Below are 15,892 nucleotides of genomic sequence, written 5' to 3' on the forward strand. Positions count from 1 at the left end.
CAATCATTCAAGGCAGCGTTCAAAGCAATGGTTCAGCTGCAGCAATCAATCTTGCATTTTCTTCAGGATATTTACTTTAAAATACAGGCACTGCATTTAGTGTTTTTTTGTTGCAAATACCACCACCTAATGTTTAGTCTTTGGAATTGCAGCCACTCATATTTACCATTGTATTTACCACGGTTGTGATCAGTCTTACTGTTATGTTTGTATAGGGCATTCTAATAAAACTATTTAGAATAAATGTTCATGAGCAGGAGAGCTTGCTGTGTATGTGTGATAGACATGTTGTGGTTCATCAGTACAGTTGCAGCCTCAGGAGATGACTGCAGAACCCACTGCCAATGTGGACCACTCCAACAACTGTGTTCCTGCTCTTTTCACTCACAGTTATAATCTGTCTCTCAGTTTGGTGTTGTATACACACACAGCAACTTTGTCTGCCTGTTGTAGATGTCTCACTTTGAGGGGGTGATACTCTGTATTAAACTGCACTGGCAATATTCTTGCAACACCACCTCTTTGCACTAAAGCAGGTTGTACTTTCCCTGTTATATTAGACAAAATACAAAGGTTATATGGTTGGAGAATTTTGAAAGTAGTTCAGGTAGTTGAGCATAGTCTACAGAAGCCCCATTTGTAATCCGGCCCAAAACTGGTGCTTAGCCCTGTAGTGGTTTATTCTGTGCTGGGCAGTGGTGCAATCAGAATCAGAAATCCTTTATTGATCCTGGGGGGAAATTGTTTAAATAAATAAAACTTAAAAAAAAACTTATAACTCAAATTTGAGGTTCAAAGTACTGCTGAGCAGTTTGCAGTTGCTCTATCTACCCACTCAGAGATGCTTTCTAAGATGTTTATTTCAGTTCAGGACAATTAATAATATAGTAATGTCTAATATGGTTTGGATACATTTATAGCCTATTTTTCTCTCCCTAGCATCTATACTGTTTTTTATACAGTATATTTCACCATCATTGAAATGGTATTTGGCAAAAGGTATTTCACCGTCATTTTCTTTCAGGTGATGTGTGCTTTGTCTTACTGGCCGCTGAATACATGTTTGTGTTGTGATGTAATAGTAAACAGCATCCACAAAGGCAGTAACCAATGAGAAATAATTAGTCTGTGTAATATCCGTGTGTGTGTGTGTTTAGGGGGTGGGGATAGGAGTTGTTCTTATCATTATTATTATTCGATTAATAAAAAACAATAAAATGGTCAGCTGCTTGTAGGTCAGTGTTAAAGATCAGGGTTGGTCCACCAAATATTACAATCATAGTCTTTGTGAAACTGTGGGAAAAAGGAACAGGTCTCCTTTCTCAGGATACCCCTATTGTGTAATGTTGATAGGTTCACACACACACACATAAACTCATGAGAACTAGTTGGCAAGGAGGGTTGCTCAGAAGAACAATGCTTATCTGTGCACAGTTTGTGGAAGTACAGGAAATAATAAAGATGGCTGTTTTCTTTTTGGGAAGTCTGAGGTGGGTATTATGTTTGCTGTCAAGCAGAGATCAGGCACCTTTTACAAGGGCAACACTGAAGCACTTTATTCCATAAAAAATGCCACAGAAGTCAGAGAAAATGACCAAAAACATTGCATAAATATTCATATGTGCCATGATACAAAAATTAAATATATTAACAGCAGATATTAAAACAGAGATCATACAAGGTAGTTCTAAAAGTAGGAACAACTTTACATTCACTACAGTATTTGTTTTCTATAGTAAATCAACAATCATCCGTGTTGCGTCACACAAACACACACACACACACATGCATACAGACACACTCATACTCTATCACTTGTGTGGGTTTGGCCTTCGAGCTGATGGAGAATCATAGACCTCAGAGCGCTGTATCTGCAGGGGTGAGAAAACAAACTTGATTAATGATCCTGTGACACATAATACAAATAAAACACAAATACAAATAAAACACATTTCAAGGCATCACAAGGTCAAACCAAGACAATTTAAACCAGACATGTTCCTACGCATGTCTGTGGTGCCCACCATCAAATAGGTTTCTACACATAATGTTTGTGAGACAGCGACAGAAATAGACACTCATATACTTGTGGTTCCATCACTTCAGGGGATGTTAAATGGACTTATATATATGATTTCTTGGAACCCTGTCATGTCAAATTACATTAAATGATTTACACTATGGACAGGGGCTTGTTTTTTCCCTACAATGTGACTGTGCAAACTGATTTATGTCCCAACAACATGGGTAAAGTACACACGGTGTTACAAGGTTACAGGGCAGAAATCAGTCATATGAGTCAAATGGTTACACAAGTGTGCTCACAGTAATAAAAGCTCCCTACAAACAGTGTCCTCGCTGAAGGGTAACGCTGTTGTGATTCTGTAATACTTGAAGGACACACACATTGGCTTCACTTACTGAAATAGATCAGAGCCTGCTGGGTGACTGTGTGCTGGGATGACTTACTTTTTGGTGAGTTTTTTTATCTCACGTTCCTCTTCCTCTTTCAGTTTCTCTACAAAGCTGTCTAAAACAGGGATCTCAAACTTTATGTACTGTGCAACCTAGAGAGCAAAAAAACACATACATGAGAAAAACAGTCATATTGCTTACAGCTCTGCCTCTGACTATCACCACAACAGTTTACCATAAAAACACAATAGCTGCCTTGTGGTTATACGGCCCCTGCAGTAGCAATTTACATTTACGTCTGTCCAGATTCATATACACAGAAAAGACGTACAAATGAGGAAAATAGTCATTATGACCCTGCCCATGGCCATAAAAACAAAACTTTTTACTTATAAATGAGAAACTGCTTTTATAAGTAAATGACCAACACAAGCATCTGTTTCTGTTCATTGCAATTTTGTTGAGGCAGAAACAACAGGGATGTTTCAAAATAAACAAATCACATAACGATTCCTTCCAGCAAAAAAAGGAACAATCCTTTTTTATCCACATTACTCAGCACAACCACAATGTACAGTCCATCATCTTGCTCTATTGTCAGTACCAAAGCAGGATATCTGTCCTCAGTTTGCTAAATTTATCCTAACAGGGGGCCCATTGTGTCACTGCGTGTCTGTGACACAAAAAATAACAAGAGAGAGAAATTGCTGGCATGAGGTCCACACTCACATCATACGTGACTTCCTCTCCCAGGTCAGCCTCCGTGATGAAGATCTTGGAGATTTTCTCACAGGGTCCATAAAGCACACGAGTCACCAGAGGGTATTCACCCTCCCTCAGACAGATCCTCTCTGCAAGAGAAACACTATTTACAACCACACAATACAAAAGAATTTAGCGAGAAAAATACAATATGACTTACCGCCTGACTCATGCACCATATAAAGGACAAACTCTTCCGTCTTATTCTCCACCTTAAAAGGACACAAAATACAAATGATTATTATTATTTATTTTGATTTAACAGCACTTGAGGTAAACCAACATCTTTGCTGCTCACCCGAAACTTGTGAAGCAGCAGGTTTAGGACCTGCCCCGTTGTCATGGAGCTGTTTACTCGGACATTTGTGACAGAACCATAGGCTGGAGTAAATACAGAAGTCTGTAGGAAAGAAGACAAACATGCAAACTGAGAATGTCTTGTGACAGGACATGGAGTAATAGAACCGAGACTCTGCTTCATCAACATTTTTAAACTTGAGTAAGGACTTGGACACCTTGGACATTTTAGGCAGGAAATCTATAATAGAGAGGAAATCCCTTCATCTACAGCTGGAATCTATTCAGTGACCACACACACACACACACACACACACACACCAGCCCGCAGAAGGCTATTGTGAAACTCGGCATGAGTACAGGCACACCCACAAAGGAAACCACGGCCCCTCTGCACCTGGAGATATGTCAACATTAAAGTCACTGTGTTCTGTTTATTGTACCTTGTGGTTGTAGAAGTGACCGTTGATGGAGAACCTGTGTGTGCGCAAGCGCTGCAGGTCTTTGGCAGTGTGTGTGCGTGACCTCCTCTGAACTCTCATAAAGGAGGCATCACTCCTTGTCCTCAGCAGCTGAGGGGAGTCCTCGTCCCCCTGACCGACCATACAGTCAACACCTTAGGGATGCAATAAAAACAGACCTGTTATCGTGTATTGTGAAAGAGGAAAGTCTTTTACATCTTTCTGATCCTTTGTGTGCCACTTTTGTTTTTAAACCCAGACACTGATGTTAAACCTGTCAGTTATTTTGCCTTATTTTGGTAACTTGGCTGTAATTAACATATTTTATCAAATGTTTTGTTTTTAAGAGTTGATAAATGTAAATTAAACAAACACATAATTCACAGGATGAAGTGTTTCTATTCAAAGATTAAATCCTTTAAGACCTCATTAACAAAAACTAAAATTCATACAAATTATGGGGTTAATAGGCTCACTCAGTTGGTTCCTCTGATGCTTGGGCCCCGTGAGATATCAGCTCCTGACTAAACTGCTTATAAAGGCCACAGTCAAAGCCATCATTGAGCAGTCTAATGCTGGTTATTTATAGGTGATCTGATCGGGTTGGCATCTTGAGATAATATGTGCCCAACACGTGAGCACACCTTTTCCACTGTAAGTGCTCAGTGAAGAGATTGTGGAGCTTAATCTGTATCATGTGTGCATAATCTGCATTAATCCTGCAGGTGTGTGCGTGAGAATGGCTGCACATGTTTATGCTCACCAGCTGGTCCGGTTTCTCTGCTCAGTGAATTATTGTTGGACTCAGCTGATAGCTGCTTTGCCACAGAGGATCTGTCACATCAATAAAGTAATAAGAGAAATGAGGTTATTACACAATTACGTTTTGCAAAGTCCACATGCAGGCGTTTTCTGAGCTTACAGCTGCCGCCTAGTGTGATATGCGTCAGGTAGCATTTAGAGGATAAACCTTCAGTTAACATTTGCCTATACACTTTAGGCCTTAATAAGGAGATCAATAGTGTATGCGGAATAATTGCAGTTTTATGTTGCCAGTAGTCCAAAATCCAAATATATATTCAATATTCGACACATTGAACATAAAATTCAATTTACATTTGAGAAGTTGGAACTAATGAATGTTTTGCTTATTTAAGTCAGTCTGACTTTTGTCATTGAAAGACAAAGCTGGTTCAGCCATTTAATGCCTGTGTGTCCTGATCAGGTCATCATACCTGTTGAGGTGAAACCTTTCATTGTCATCATACATCTGCAGTCTTATTGGTCGGCGTAGACCCCAGTAGATGTTCAGCAGCCCCTCAAGAATGAACTCCCCATCCTCCTCCTACACACACACACACACAGAGACACACATGTAACAATAATTATCAGCAGTCTTGGTAACAGGGGATATCCTGCATGGCCGGCCGCCACTGTGGCTCAATATCAGGTGTACGTGCAGAAACAGTCGCTCGCCACTGCAGGGCGAAGCCTCTCATCTTGCAGAAATTCAGTTCACTCCGGTCTGACCCTCCCTTTTTTCCAAGGGTGAAGTCACGTCTGAGAAAGCAGCAGAAAGGACTGCTGTGGGTCACGTACGTGCAGGGGGAGGCGTTACATTTTTCCAAAATGAAACTCTAAATTTAGAAGAAAATGGCCGCCTTGATGAACATGCTTTGAGTAGGGATGAACCTGTAATAAATCAATTCATACACCACAACTGTGAGTGTGCGTGTAATTGCTAATACAGAAGACTGTCAGTTTCCCTTATATGGAATCATGGGTTGTTATATCATCACCATAAGTAATTCAATAACATAATGCAGATATATGAGCATTGATCCTGCTGATGGAAACATCTATTGAACAGCAACGTGACAGAAAAAAAGCTTCAGATGATCAGTAGACTGGTCAGCTGATAAACTGACAGATAATAGAACTAATAGCATATTATAGCACATATACAAACCATAACAGTGAGAAATGTGTGATTTATATTTAAAACATTTATATTACATAAACTGTCAAAGAAGAAAAAATGTAATTTTTTGAGGTGCTCACAAGGGCTTCATTGTTTCTGGAACATAAACATTGAACACAGCTGTACCAGTGAACCTCGCTAACCCACCACTCCTGAGTTTCCTGAACAGGCATGAACACACACACACACCCACACACCGCTCACACCGCTCACACCAATGTGAGTACAGTCAGCAGTGCTATTTTTGGAAGCAGTGGTTAATCGCGTTGCTGTGTGTCTCTATAAAGCCTGGATACGTGCTCCACTCCACTCAGACTCAGCTGCACAGACAACCAGGCATCACTCAGTTCTGCGTGCCTAACTTACAGCTCAACCACCAAAGGTGAGAATGATTCTTCTTTTTTGTTCTTTATTACCAGCTTTAATGATTAACACTAAATAGACTTGTCCTCTAATTTAAGGGAAACTGTAACTAAGTAGACATGTGGTCAAAACTGTTTTTCTTCTCTCTCTGCAGCATGAAACATAGGCGGCTGTTGCTTTCTCTGCCTTTATTACCCACCATTACCGAGACGCTCGAGGACCTGCCTGTCCACCCCTCAACTGCCCAGACTACCCAGAGCTCTCCGTCTCTTGAGGACTATATGACCAGTATCCAGGCTCTTGCTCGCCCTGTTGAAGCCCCGAGCTACGGCCCGGTCAGACTCCAGAGGTCTCCCAGGCTGCGGCAGTTCTCAAAGGCTCAGATGAAGCTCTCTGCCTCAGCCTCAGCTCCTCGTGGGTCTCCCCACTCACTAAGGACTTCCAGACCCTGCAGTTTGAATCTACACAACACAGAAGATTTTTCTCTCAAAATGAGCAGAGATTGTCGTGGCAAAGACCCCGTGGACTGGCTCTTTGGACAGATAAGGACTTGAAGGGAGTCTTTGTTGTTGATGTTGTGGGAAGCCCTGTGGGTACTTTGGTGTAGTAACCAAACAATGCTGGAGGAACCTCAGGAGGAAATGTACTGTGGCTGGACGAAGACAAACTTTTCATGTGGATTAACTTTACTCTCTATTTATTTCTATGCACTATGGACTCAGGTCTACGTGTTTACATATTTTAATATTTTGTAAAGATGTTTCTAATAAAATAATTAAAGCATTTGAAAAATATTATGTATTGCATATATGTTTTTTTCGCTGTTTATAAAGTTATTTTACAGACAGAGGACCAGTAAAATTCAGTCAGCCAGTTATCAACAGAAACAAAAATGCATAAACACCTCATAGTTTTGGTTATGGACTGTTGGTCAGACAAAACAAAAGTGAAAGTGTCATCTGAATGCCAATAGTGACATTTTCTAATGTTTTTGTGGCTAGATGATTAAATTATTAGATGTTAATAACTTAAATCAATTAGCTTATTATTATGATAAAATGTTACAGCAATAGTTCACATGGCCAGATTGGCAACAGTGAGGTGAACTGTTGAGTAAATAAATAAATAGTTCTGTTGGTCTTTGTTGCATTATAGTTACTCAGTTACTTACATCTCATCTCATCTCATCAACATTTTGTGGTTTATTCAGCTATGTCAATTTCTTAGACTACTGTTTAAATATAATACTAATACTTTCAGGCTAAAATATTAGTGTAGTATTAGTAGTAGTAGTGGAAAGTAAAGTTTTAAAATACTTGTACCACTGTCTGATTTTAGAGATGTGTACTGTAATGTTCTTCTTTACCAAAGTTAATATTAAAAATAAGTAGGTTAACTATATGCGAAATGCAGCATTCTGCATCACTTAAAATAGTTTAAACACTCACTTAGTAAATAACCCATTTTAGCCTGCCACAGTGAAACGATCACAGCATAGATGGTAACAAACCAATGTAAGCTTGTGATTTAAATATTTTAATGCTTATGCTTGCCTCTACTTAAATCTGGACAATTCAACACTGCTACAAGTCAACTTCACTACTGCCATCTAGTGGTGAGAACAGTTGCTGCAGCGGCAGCCTTTGACCTGCTTGTAGTGAAGTGAAGATTCCTAATACAGCCACTAGGCGGAGCTACAGGCACAAAGATTGAGTCAGGCTTCACTTCAGTGATGTTTTGAGCCACTCTTTTGAACACAACATATTATTAGTACTTAGACTATAATCTAAAAAGCAGTCACAAGGCTATGGAAAAATAATGAAAATAACCAGGAAACCAAACTTCCCAGAGTGTCCCAGAATCCCCAAAGTGCTTTAGAGCATAACAGTGAGTGAGTCGGTGCTGGCTCAAGGTTCTCCAGCCTGAGCAGTGAGAAGAGAAAAAAGCTTCCAGGATCAAGCACACTGTCAAAGCTAATGCTGTTAAACTTCTAGTAGGTGTGCTGGACATGTTAGAGCACGCTTTAACTGAAACATTTATGGATTCGTTTACTTTGGATGGCACTGAAGTCACCCGATAAATCCTCCCCCAACATGACTAACACATCACCTGACTATACCTGCAGAGCATGACCATGAGCTAATCTGCTTACATCTTTTCTCAGGCTGAAGCTCTTTGCTTCACATGTAGTATATGATGAAATTAAAGGTGTTCAGGAATGGTAGCATAAGTCTATAGTGGTCTATGGCTCTTTTACATCTAAACTCACATGTGTTACAATGTCACATTAGGAGTTTCCACATATTTTTGATGATTCATCGCTCAACTTCCAACCCAAAAATGTCACTGCTGAGTAATGTTTTGTCCCTCATAGCCACGAAATATTTAATGAGTCAATACAGATGACGTTCAGCTGCATTGTTGTGGCAAGAATATTTTATAAGTTTTATATCTTAAACTATATTAAAGTATATTTATGTGTCACTGTGTCTTTTCCAAGGGCCATAGTTAAATGATTTAATTCTTACCACTTCTTAGTTTGCCTTTGTAACGTGCAGCAGTAGTAATACTACTCATTTGGATATTTTTCATACTTTTACATAGTTGAGTGCAATCTGAACAGTGGAACCAGTATAAACTTGTCTTGTTTTATTTACTACAACTATTCATTCATCCAATTTCACATCACTCAGATGATCAGATTGCATTATAGCATCTGCATCTGCAGTAAAAACACATTATTTGCCTGTAAATGCAGCACTTCAGTCAACTTAGACTAAACGCTGCTGTTTCTGAACACTCACTTGAATTTGACTAAATCCAAGATACTACAGAAAATTTGCAACAAAAAAGGCCTCAAGAAATCATCAATACAGGAAAGTGAAGTGTTTTATCTACATGTTTTTCTGTTTGTTATTTTGTTTTCTGGCCAGGTTTACTCCCCAAGATCAAGTCAGATATTTCTCTATATCCCTTTAGAGAAGTACCAGAATTGGAGGAAGCGCTTGGCCTAACCAAGAACTCACTGGTGTCTCCCATCTGGCATGGACACAACAGGGGAACCCCCAGGTGGAGCAGGAGGAAATCAATGGACACAGGGTGGCCTTTCTGTCTCTGTCCTCCTGCTGCTACTGTGACCGTGATGAACTAACTAGTTCTGAATTTATTTTTTATGACATTACAGTTTTGATGGAACAGGTTAAGTTGTGGAATAATTAAGAATTGATAGTTTGTTTTGTTGAGTGTGTGCATATAGGTGTTATGGGTGAGGCAGTACTCCTGCAGATTAGACAGTAATCCCTTAAATTTCCCCACATACGTGTGGGAATTTTTGTACAAAACATGGTGTAGACTCTCTATTGCATCACTGCAGTCTCTTTTATGTCATCACACATGTTGCATTCAGTAAAGTAATGTTTGGGTTAACGTAAACACAATAAGTGATGTGGTTAATATTAGCTGACATCATTAGTTTGTCTCTATTGGTCTTTGCAGGGATTTTCCCAGAACCTGACTGTAGTGAGTTTGGTTTTGGGGGGACAGATCTTGACCACCCTTCCCATGTACACACAGTTATATAAACACAATGCCTCAAAAACCTGCAAAGGGAAACTCCCGACCATAAAACCCATAGAATGATTATCACACAAATAACCAAACTCTATTTTACAGATGCAAAATGCTTATACTGTGGAAATGTTTTTATGACAGAAAATGTGAGACTCTCCCTCTCCTCCATGTTCTGTCTGAGGGTAATGGGGGCTTTTTGTGGTATGCCAGACATTTGGCATTTTGGAAAGGGACCCAGGAATCGCAGGTCTGTGCTCAGTACTGCCTCCATGTTGGAAGGATTATGTGTTTTTGTCCTCAATATGAGTCTGAATTGCAGGGACTGGATCCAATATTCAGTAAGTCCCCCATTTACCTTTTCATGTCCACAAGCACAGTTTGCTGCCAGGTACCCTGTCTGCACTTTTTACCTCACGAGTCCTCAGCTGGAAGTTTTTTCCTTCGTGGTAGCAGTTGTAGGTCCTCAGAAGAGAAAGGATGTCAGACCTGAAAATAAATGCACAAACACAAAAGGCAGATTAGTGCAAACAACTCTCAGACAATAGAAACAATGGGGACATTTAACACATGTAATTTCCACTTTCATTTTTGTTCTTGGTGACAGTGCAGTGATGGAATGAGAAGGACTTACTTTGGTATAAGTTTGTCTTTGCTGAGCTTCACATAGGTCCGACGTTCTCCCATACTGACTGGAGCCCAGCTGTGGCAAACAAAAGTGAATAATGATATATTCTCTTCTGTAGTTCTGCAATGCAAAACAAAAAATAATGTAAAAGATGCAAACTATTGTAATGTGTTTGTTTTTTTTATGTATAGACGTCATGGCAAAAATAAAGATTCTGAAAAGTTATACTTTATTCCAAGCAGTTGCATGGAGAGAAGCACATGAAGAGGTTTGACACAGCTCTGTGTGGTTCTCTGCAGAGCAGGAGGTGTCATCTTTTATAACACTAATACACATCAAAAAAAGGAATTTAGCTTTGTACTCAGTTGTGTCTTGAAACTTGTCAAAATGGCATTAAACCTTCACCTGCCAGTAAAAAAACACTATTATCAGGCATTGTGGTCACAAACTGTAACCTTAGGAGTTTAATGCAGGTGCAGTTCTTTATCTGTCACATACACATTTTCAGTCATATTAGCTCCACTACACAGATCTATGATGGAAATCAGTGTAAATAATTGTTCTGATGTTCGGAGCAAGGACAGGGAATTAAGAGAAATCACATGGTGTTTTTGACCCAGAGCCAGCAAACTGATATCATGTTGCAGCTCAACAAAGACCGGAAAACTGCCTTAATCTTATCCAAGGTTAACTTCTGCTACAGTGGCCGGCTCAACAGATGTCATATAAGAGGAACAGTCATCACCTTCAGTTTTACAAAAAAAAATTCCCCATATCCTTAACATTGGTGCTTGTGTTTTTATCAGTGCACAGCACAAAACAGGGGAAGTGTATTCATCAGAGAGTCCTTCAAGATGATGTTTCTATGGCAAACCCAAAAGGAATTTTGTCCCTGATTCTTGTGTCTAGTTTTTTTAGGAAGGTGCATTTGGGGAATTTCCTGGTTTGGAAAGCCCAGTCCTTAGGAGTGGGGGAGGAGCTCAGTATATAACAGGCAACATGTGGGTAGGAGGCTCAGTATCAGGGCTCAGTCCTCCACCAGTATGACGCGGTATCTTCAGTCAGTTTGTCGGCTTCTCCTGCTGAGTTTCGGCTGTGTACTGATCACAGGTAAGAATCTGCAGTTTGATCTGTAAATACTGTAAAAAGTGAAACTCTGTTGCTTGCTTGTTTGTGCATACTGTAGCTCCAAGCACGAGTTGAGTGTTGACTGAGTTTAATCTGTGCTTCTGCTGCACTGTGTTGAATTAACCTGTAATCTTGTTACTGTGTGTGCGCAGTGAGAGAGTCAGACGGCACGTTTGTTCCAGGAAGATGTTTATGTCCACAGACGCAACATCGTGTCAGAGGGCAACTGAAAGACCTCACAGTTTTCCCAAAGAGCCCCAGTTGTAACAACGTCACAGTCATGTGAGTAGAAGATACTACACACACACTAACCTAACAGCACACTTGCAAGAGTTTGACTACATGTTTGGTTTTACATGTGTTTTGCAGAGTGACACTGAGAACTAACAACATGACAGTGTGTCTGAATCCAGAGGCACCGATGGGAAGACAGCTGACTCGCTGCTGGAAAAGGTCAGAGCCTTGATCTATAACACGTATTAAGCTGTTAAACACAATCATGAGCTGCACAGTAGCTGTATCCTGGAAAACATGTCTCTGCCAGAGTTTTGTAGACTAATAGCTTTATAAACCCTCCTAAAATCCTCCAAGGGGGGAAAAATGAAACTCAACAATGACCCTATTACAAAGGCGCCTATATAGGCTATAAAAGAGATACACCCTTCTTCATATTTCCTGTAAATCATCAACAACAGTATCTTATTTGTTGCCAAGCCAGTTCTTGTAATAATAAAGCACCTAGTTGCACAGTTTCATGTGCCCTGCAGAAAGCAGTATCATGCAGCTGCAACAACAAATCAACTGTGATTCTTCCTGCAAACACTTTGATTGGCTAATGTCTAATACTGATATATTTTTTTCCCTCTGTGTGTTTGTTCAGGGCTCACAAGTTGGGTCGTGATGTGAAGGTGTGCCTGAAGAGGCGGAGGAGGAGGATGAGGGGTCAGCAGCCTCAACAGAGGAAACGCAGCAACAACAGAAAAGCCTTGTCCTCAGATACCACATAGTTATGCAGACTGCCAGATGATACAAGTCTACTGCATGGAGAGGAGTGCATACAGACTGATTCTTGCCATGAGAGCATGCTGACATTTCTCACTTTCTAATGTAACAGCTATGAAACCTAGCTCACTTTTCTTGTGTAAATAAGTGATGCAATGTAAAATAAGCCCTGGAGGCTTATCAGAAATGTTAAACATGCTTTAATGTTTTAAAGCACTGTTAACTGTTACTGATCAATGTATTTTTTATGTGTGGTTCTGTACATGCAGCTGAAAAAGTGGTTATTTATTTTTATATGAACATGGAGAATTCTTCAGATATTGTAGACACTTTTTAAAAAAAAAAATAAAGACATCTGAATAATCCTGTGCCAACACTTTCGATATATTTATGACTTAAGGAAGTGAAAGATTATTGCTTTATTGTTCGGGATATGAGTTAATAAACTACAGAATGAGAGCCGCCTCAAACACAAATCAAATTTTGCATGTTTGTTTTGCCACAGAAGAACCAACAGCAGGGATTTCTTTAGAGAACCTGACTCTTAACTCTACAGGCTATGAAAGAGGACATTTATGGACAATTGTTGGTATTGCACAACACTGACAGGTGATCCGGGCGCAGCTCAATGAGAGCAAGCGGCTGAATTTTCTTGTGAAACATGTGATAAGAGACACACTATTAGAGCCAACACACACACACACACACACACACACTTTCACCTGGACACAAGCATGTGTCAACCTGTGCTGTTCTCCCTTTGAAAAGCTGCTATTTGATCCCATTTACTGCTTGACAGCACATGTCAAAAGGAAAGTGAAAGTAAAATCTTTAACAATACAGCTCTGTGGTTCTGCAGCCAGGGAATTTAAGGGCATTTCAGGTCAGTTTTAATATGAATGAACACCATCGAAGGCTCCTAATATTAAATGTTATTTATTAATAAGTTACACAGTAAGGCAATCTATCAACAGCAGCTAAAGCACTGTCTTCCTGATGGAATGTGACCAACAAAGTCCCTCTAAAAGCAACAGAGGAATGTAATGTAGTACATTAATCTGAGTATTTGTAATCATTTACAGGATTAGTATTTGATGTATGTGTTTCATTTCAGATGTGGTCAAAATCCAGGTCTGTGGTCCGCTTATAAAATGTGCTCTTTTGTTTCTATCAAACTACTCAACAGTTTAAAAATGACCTAGCAGTAACCTGCTCCTCATCCATATTAAAATAATAAAGCATCTATATATCTATCTACCATCAACAATATTTAAACACTGCTTAATGCATCAGAGCATCAGACATTATACTAATTAATACTTACTACTGATTAATTAAATTTAATGTGTACATAAACTTCAATATCAATAACCCAACAAAGTCGTTATTAACTCTTAAGACAAAAATGATTGCTTAATGGAAAAATCCACCACATGTTTGCTTTGAATGTGTGGTACCTGATACAATAGCACCACCTGGTGTCAAAATCTGCATACTTGTTATCTCTGCATCCTCATGTAGCAGCGTGGATTGCTCTTTCAGTGATTGGCCATTAAACAGCTTTGGTTTGTTTGTTTACTGCGGTTTCTTTTCTTTTCACACTGATGTAGGGACAGAGCACACAGGGCAATAGACAACTTTAGGCATGCAGGAGATGGGTTATATTAGCATGTGTACTTCAGTATAGTAAGGTTGAATTTATTAACTTCTGGGGTACAACTCTTGGAAACTGGAGCTCCTCGTGGAGTGCCTTGGATGATATAGGACCTGGAGGCTGAGGTAGCAGATTACTGTACAAAGGCTGTTGTAATGCCCAACAGTGCTTGCTTTAAATGTTCTATTATCTAAAAAAAGTCTTCTGTCACTGATCTATCACCCTTCAAACTACTGGGTTTTAAGAGATAACCCAACCAGTATTCACTCAGTTACTTTGTATACTTTGTTTTACATTTACATATGTGATGTTTCCTCTACCAAACAATCATAATAATTATGGCTTGAATCATCAGGTCTATTAATTTAGTATATGGGAAATGAAAGAAGTATATCTGGTACAACAGAAGTGAGTCTTAAAGCAGAAAGAACATCTCTTTGGTAAGAAAAAAAAGAGAAGAAAAAATGCTTGCATGAGCAGTCATAGCCGCCACAAAAACCAGGAAACACACTGCCCAGTACTGTCTGACTGGGAAGTGATCTCTGGGCTGTGAGACGTGCTAATTCAGCTAAACAGCAAGGATAACCAATGGAGACAAGATACTTTTAGATAGGTGCCACACTGCTGGCCATACAGCTGCAGTTTATCCAAGCTCCTCAAATGAACCTTCATAATCTATATATGAAGATTTCATGTTAATTATTTAATAACGGCACCTGTCTGCCCTGCTTCTCCTCTCTTCCTTTAATGACCTCTGTCCACTTTCATCCAAAGACAGTGCTGACAACTAGCCCTGTGCATAATGGGATGGTCACTCTATCTCTCATACATATTAATACACAGTAATAGCAGTATAAATTTTCCATAATTTAAAGGATTCCAGTCTGTCACCATTATTATAAATTATTCAGCCAAACACAAGGAGATGGACCAAAAGCTTAGAGAAAAGAAAACATGGGTGGATTCATGCATCTCCTCTCCCCTCTGGTACCGCTGTGTATATGCTCCCTCGGCGGACAAAGAACCTCCGTTGCAGGTCTGCTAATTGGTTTGATCATCGCGAGATTCGTATCCAATTATCGCACCTACACTGCCAGCTGCGCCCGAAGACGATCCATTCCCATGCGTAAAATGTGCAGGAGAGCTCCAAATAACGCACGCAATTACGTTACCAAGTAAACCTTGACTGGGCAGATACAAGCAAACGCTTGTTTTAGCGATCAATGTGTAGTTTTATAAGAGCTGATCAAGTTTGACACTGATGCATTAATATTCCTGTAGCCTATTAAAAACTCCAGATTTAACCTGCATCCAAGTTACTTGCCCACACACGGGGCCATTGTGTTGTTTTCGTGGCTTGATTGTATCAGTAAACTTCCTTTTCGCTTAATGTTGGGCATTTACACATCTCCTGCAGTAAATTTGATTATTTTGCATCTTACCATAACAGAGCACGTCCCTCGCCTTCTTCCGTATATCCACCAGCGCTGTATCCCGTTTATCAGTTTTCATGCCTCTCTTGCTGTGCGGTATTCAGAGATGTTAGATTGAACGGACAGAAAGGCTGACCAATAGAGGGCCGTGTGGACATGCCTCAGCCAATCAGAGTTGTTGATGGGCTGGATGAGCTGGGG

The 15,892-nt window shown here is 39.8% G+C and overlaps 1 protein-coding gene across 2 annotated transcripts; it reads right to left on the minus strand.

The window, feature by feature from the left end:
* Window positions 1-1,529: 1,529 nt before the first annotated feature.
* Window positions 1,530-15,787, minus strand: rassf4a (Ras association domain family member 4a). Of its 2 annotated transcripts, none has more exons than XM_028424175.1 (11): window positions 15,701-15,787; window positions 10,481-10,549; window positions 10,260-10,335; window positions 5,171-5,280; window positions 4,699-4,769; window positions 3,918-4,090; window positions 3,476-3,577; window positions 3,338-3,389; window positions 3,145-3,266; window positions 2,470-2,567; window positions 1,530-1,871 (listed from the first exon to the last, which is right to left on the minus strand). In XM_028424175.1, exons 2-11 carry the CDS (start codon window positions 10,531-10,533, stop codon window positions 1,802-1,804), a joined length of 927 nt encoding a protein of 308 aa, XP_028279976.1. In that variant the 5' UTR covers window positions 10,534-10,549; window positions 15,701-15,787; the 3' UTR covers window positions 1,530-1,801. The 2 variants fall into 2 exon arrangements, with proteins under 2 accessions (XP_028279976.1, XP_028279977.1); XM_028424176.1 differs by having other exon boundaries at window positions 10,481-10,594.
* Window positions 15,788-15,892: the final 105 nt, after the last annotated feature.

Source organism: Parambassis ranga, chromosome 15, assembly GCF_900634625.1.
Source record: "Parambassis ranga chromosome 15, fParRan2.1, whole genome shotgun sequence".
NCBI lineage: Eukaryota > Metazoa > Chordata > Actinopteri > Ambassidae > Parambassis > Parambassis ranga.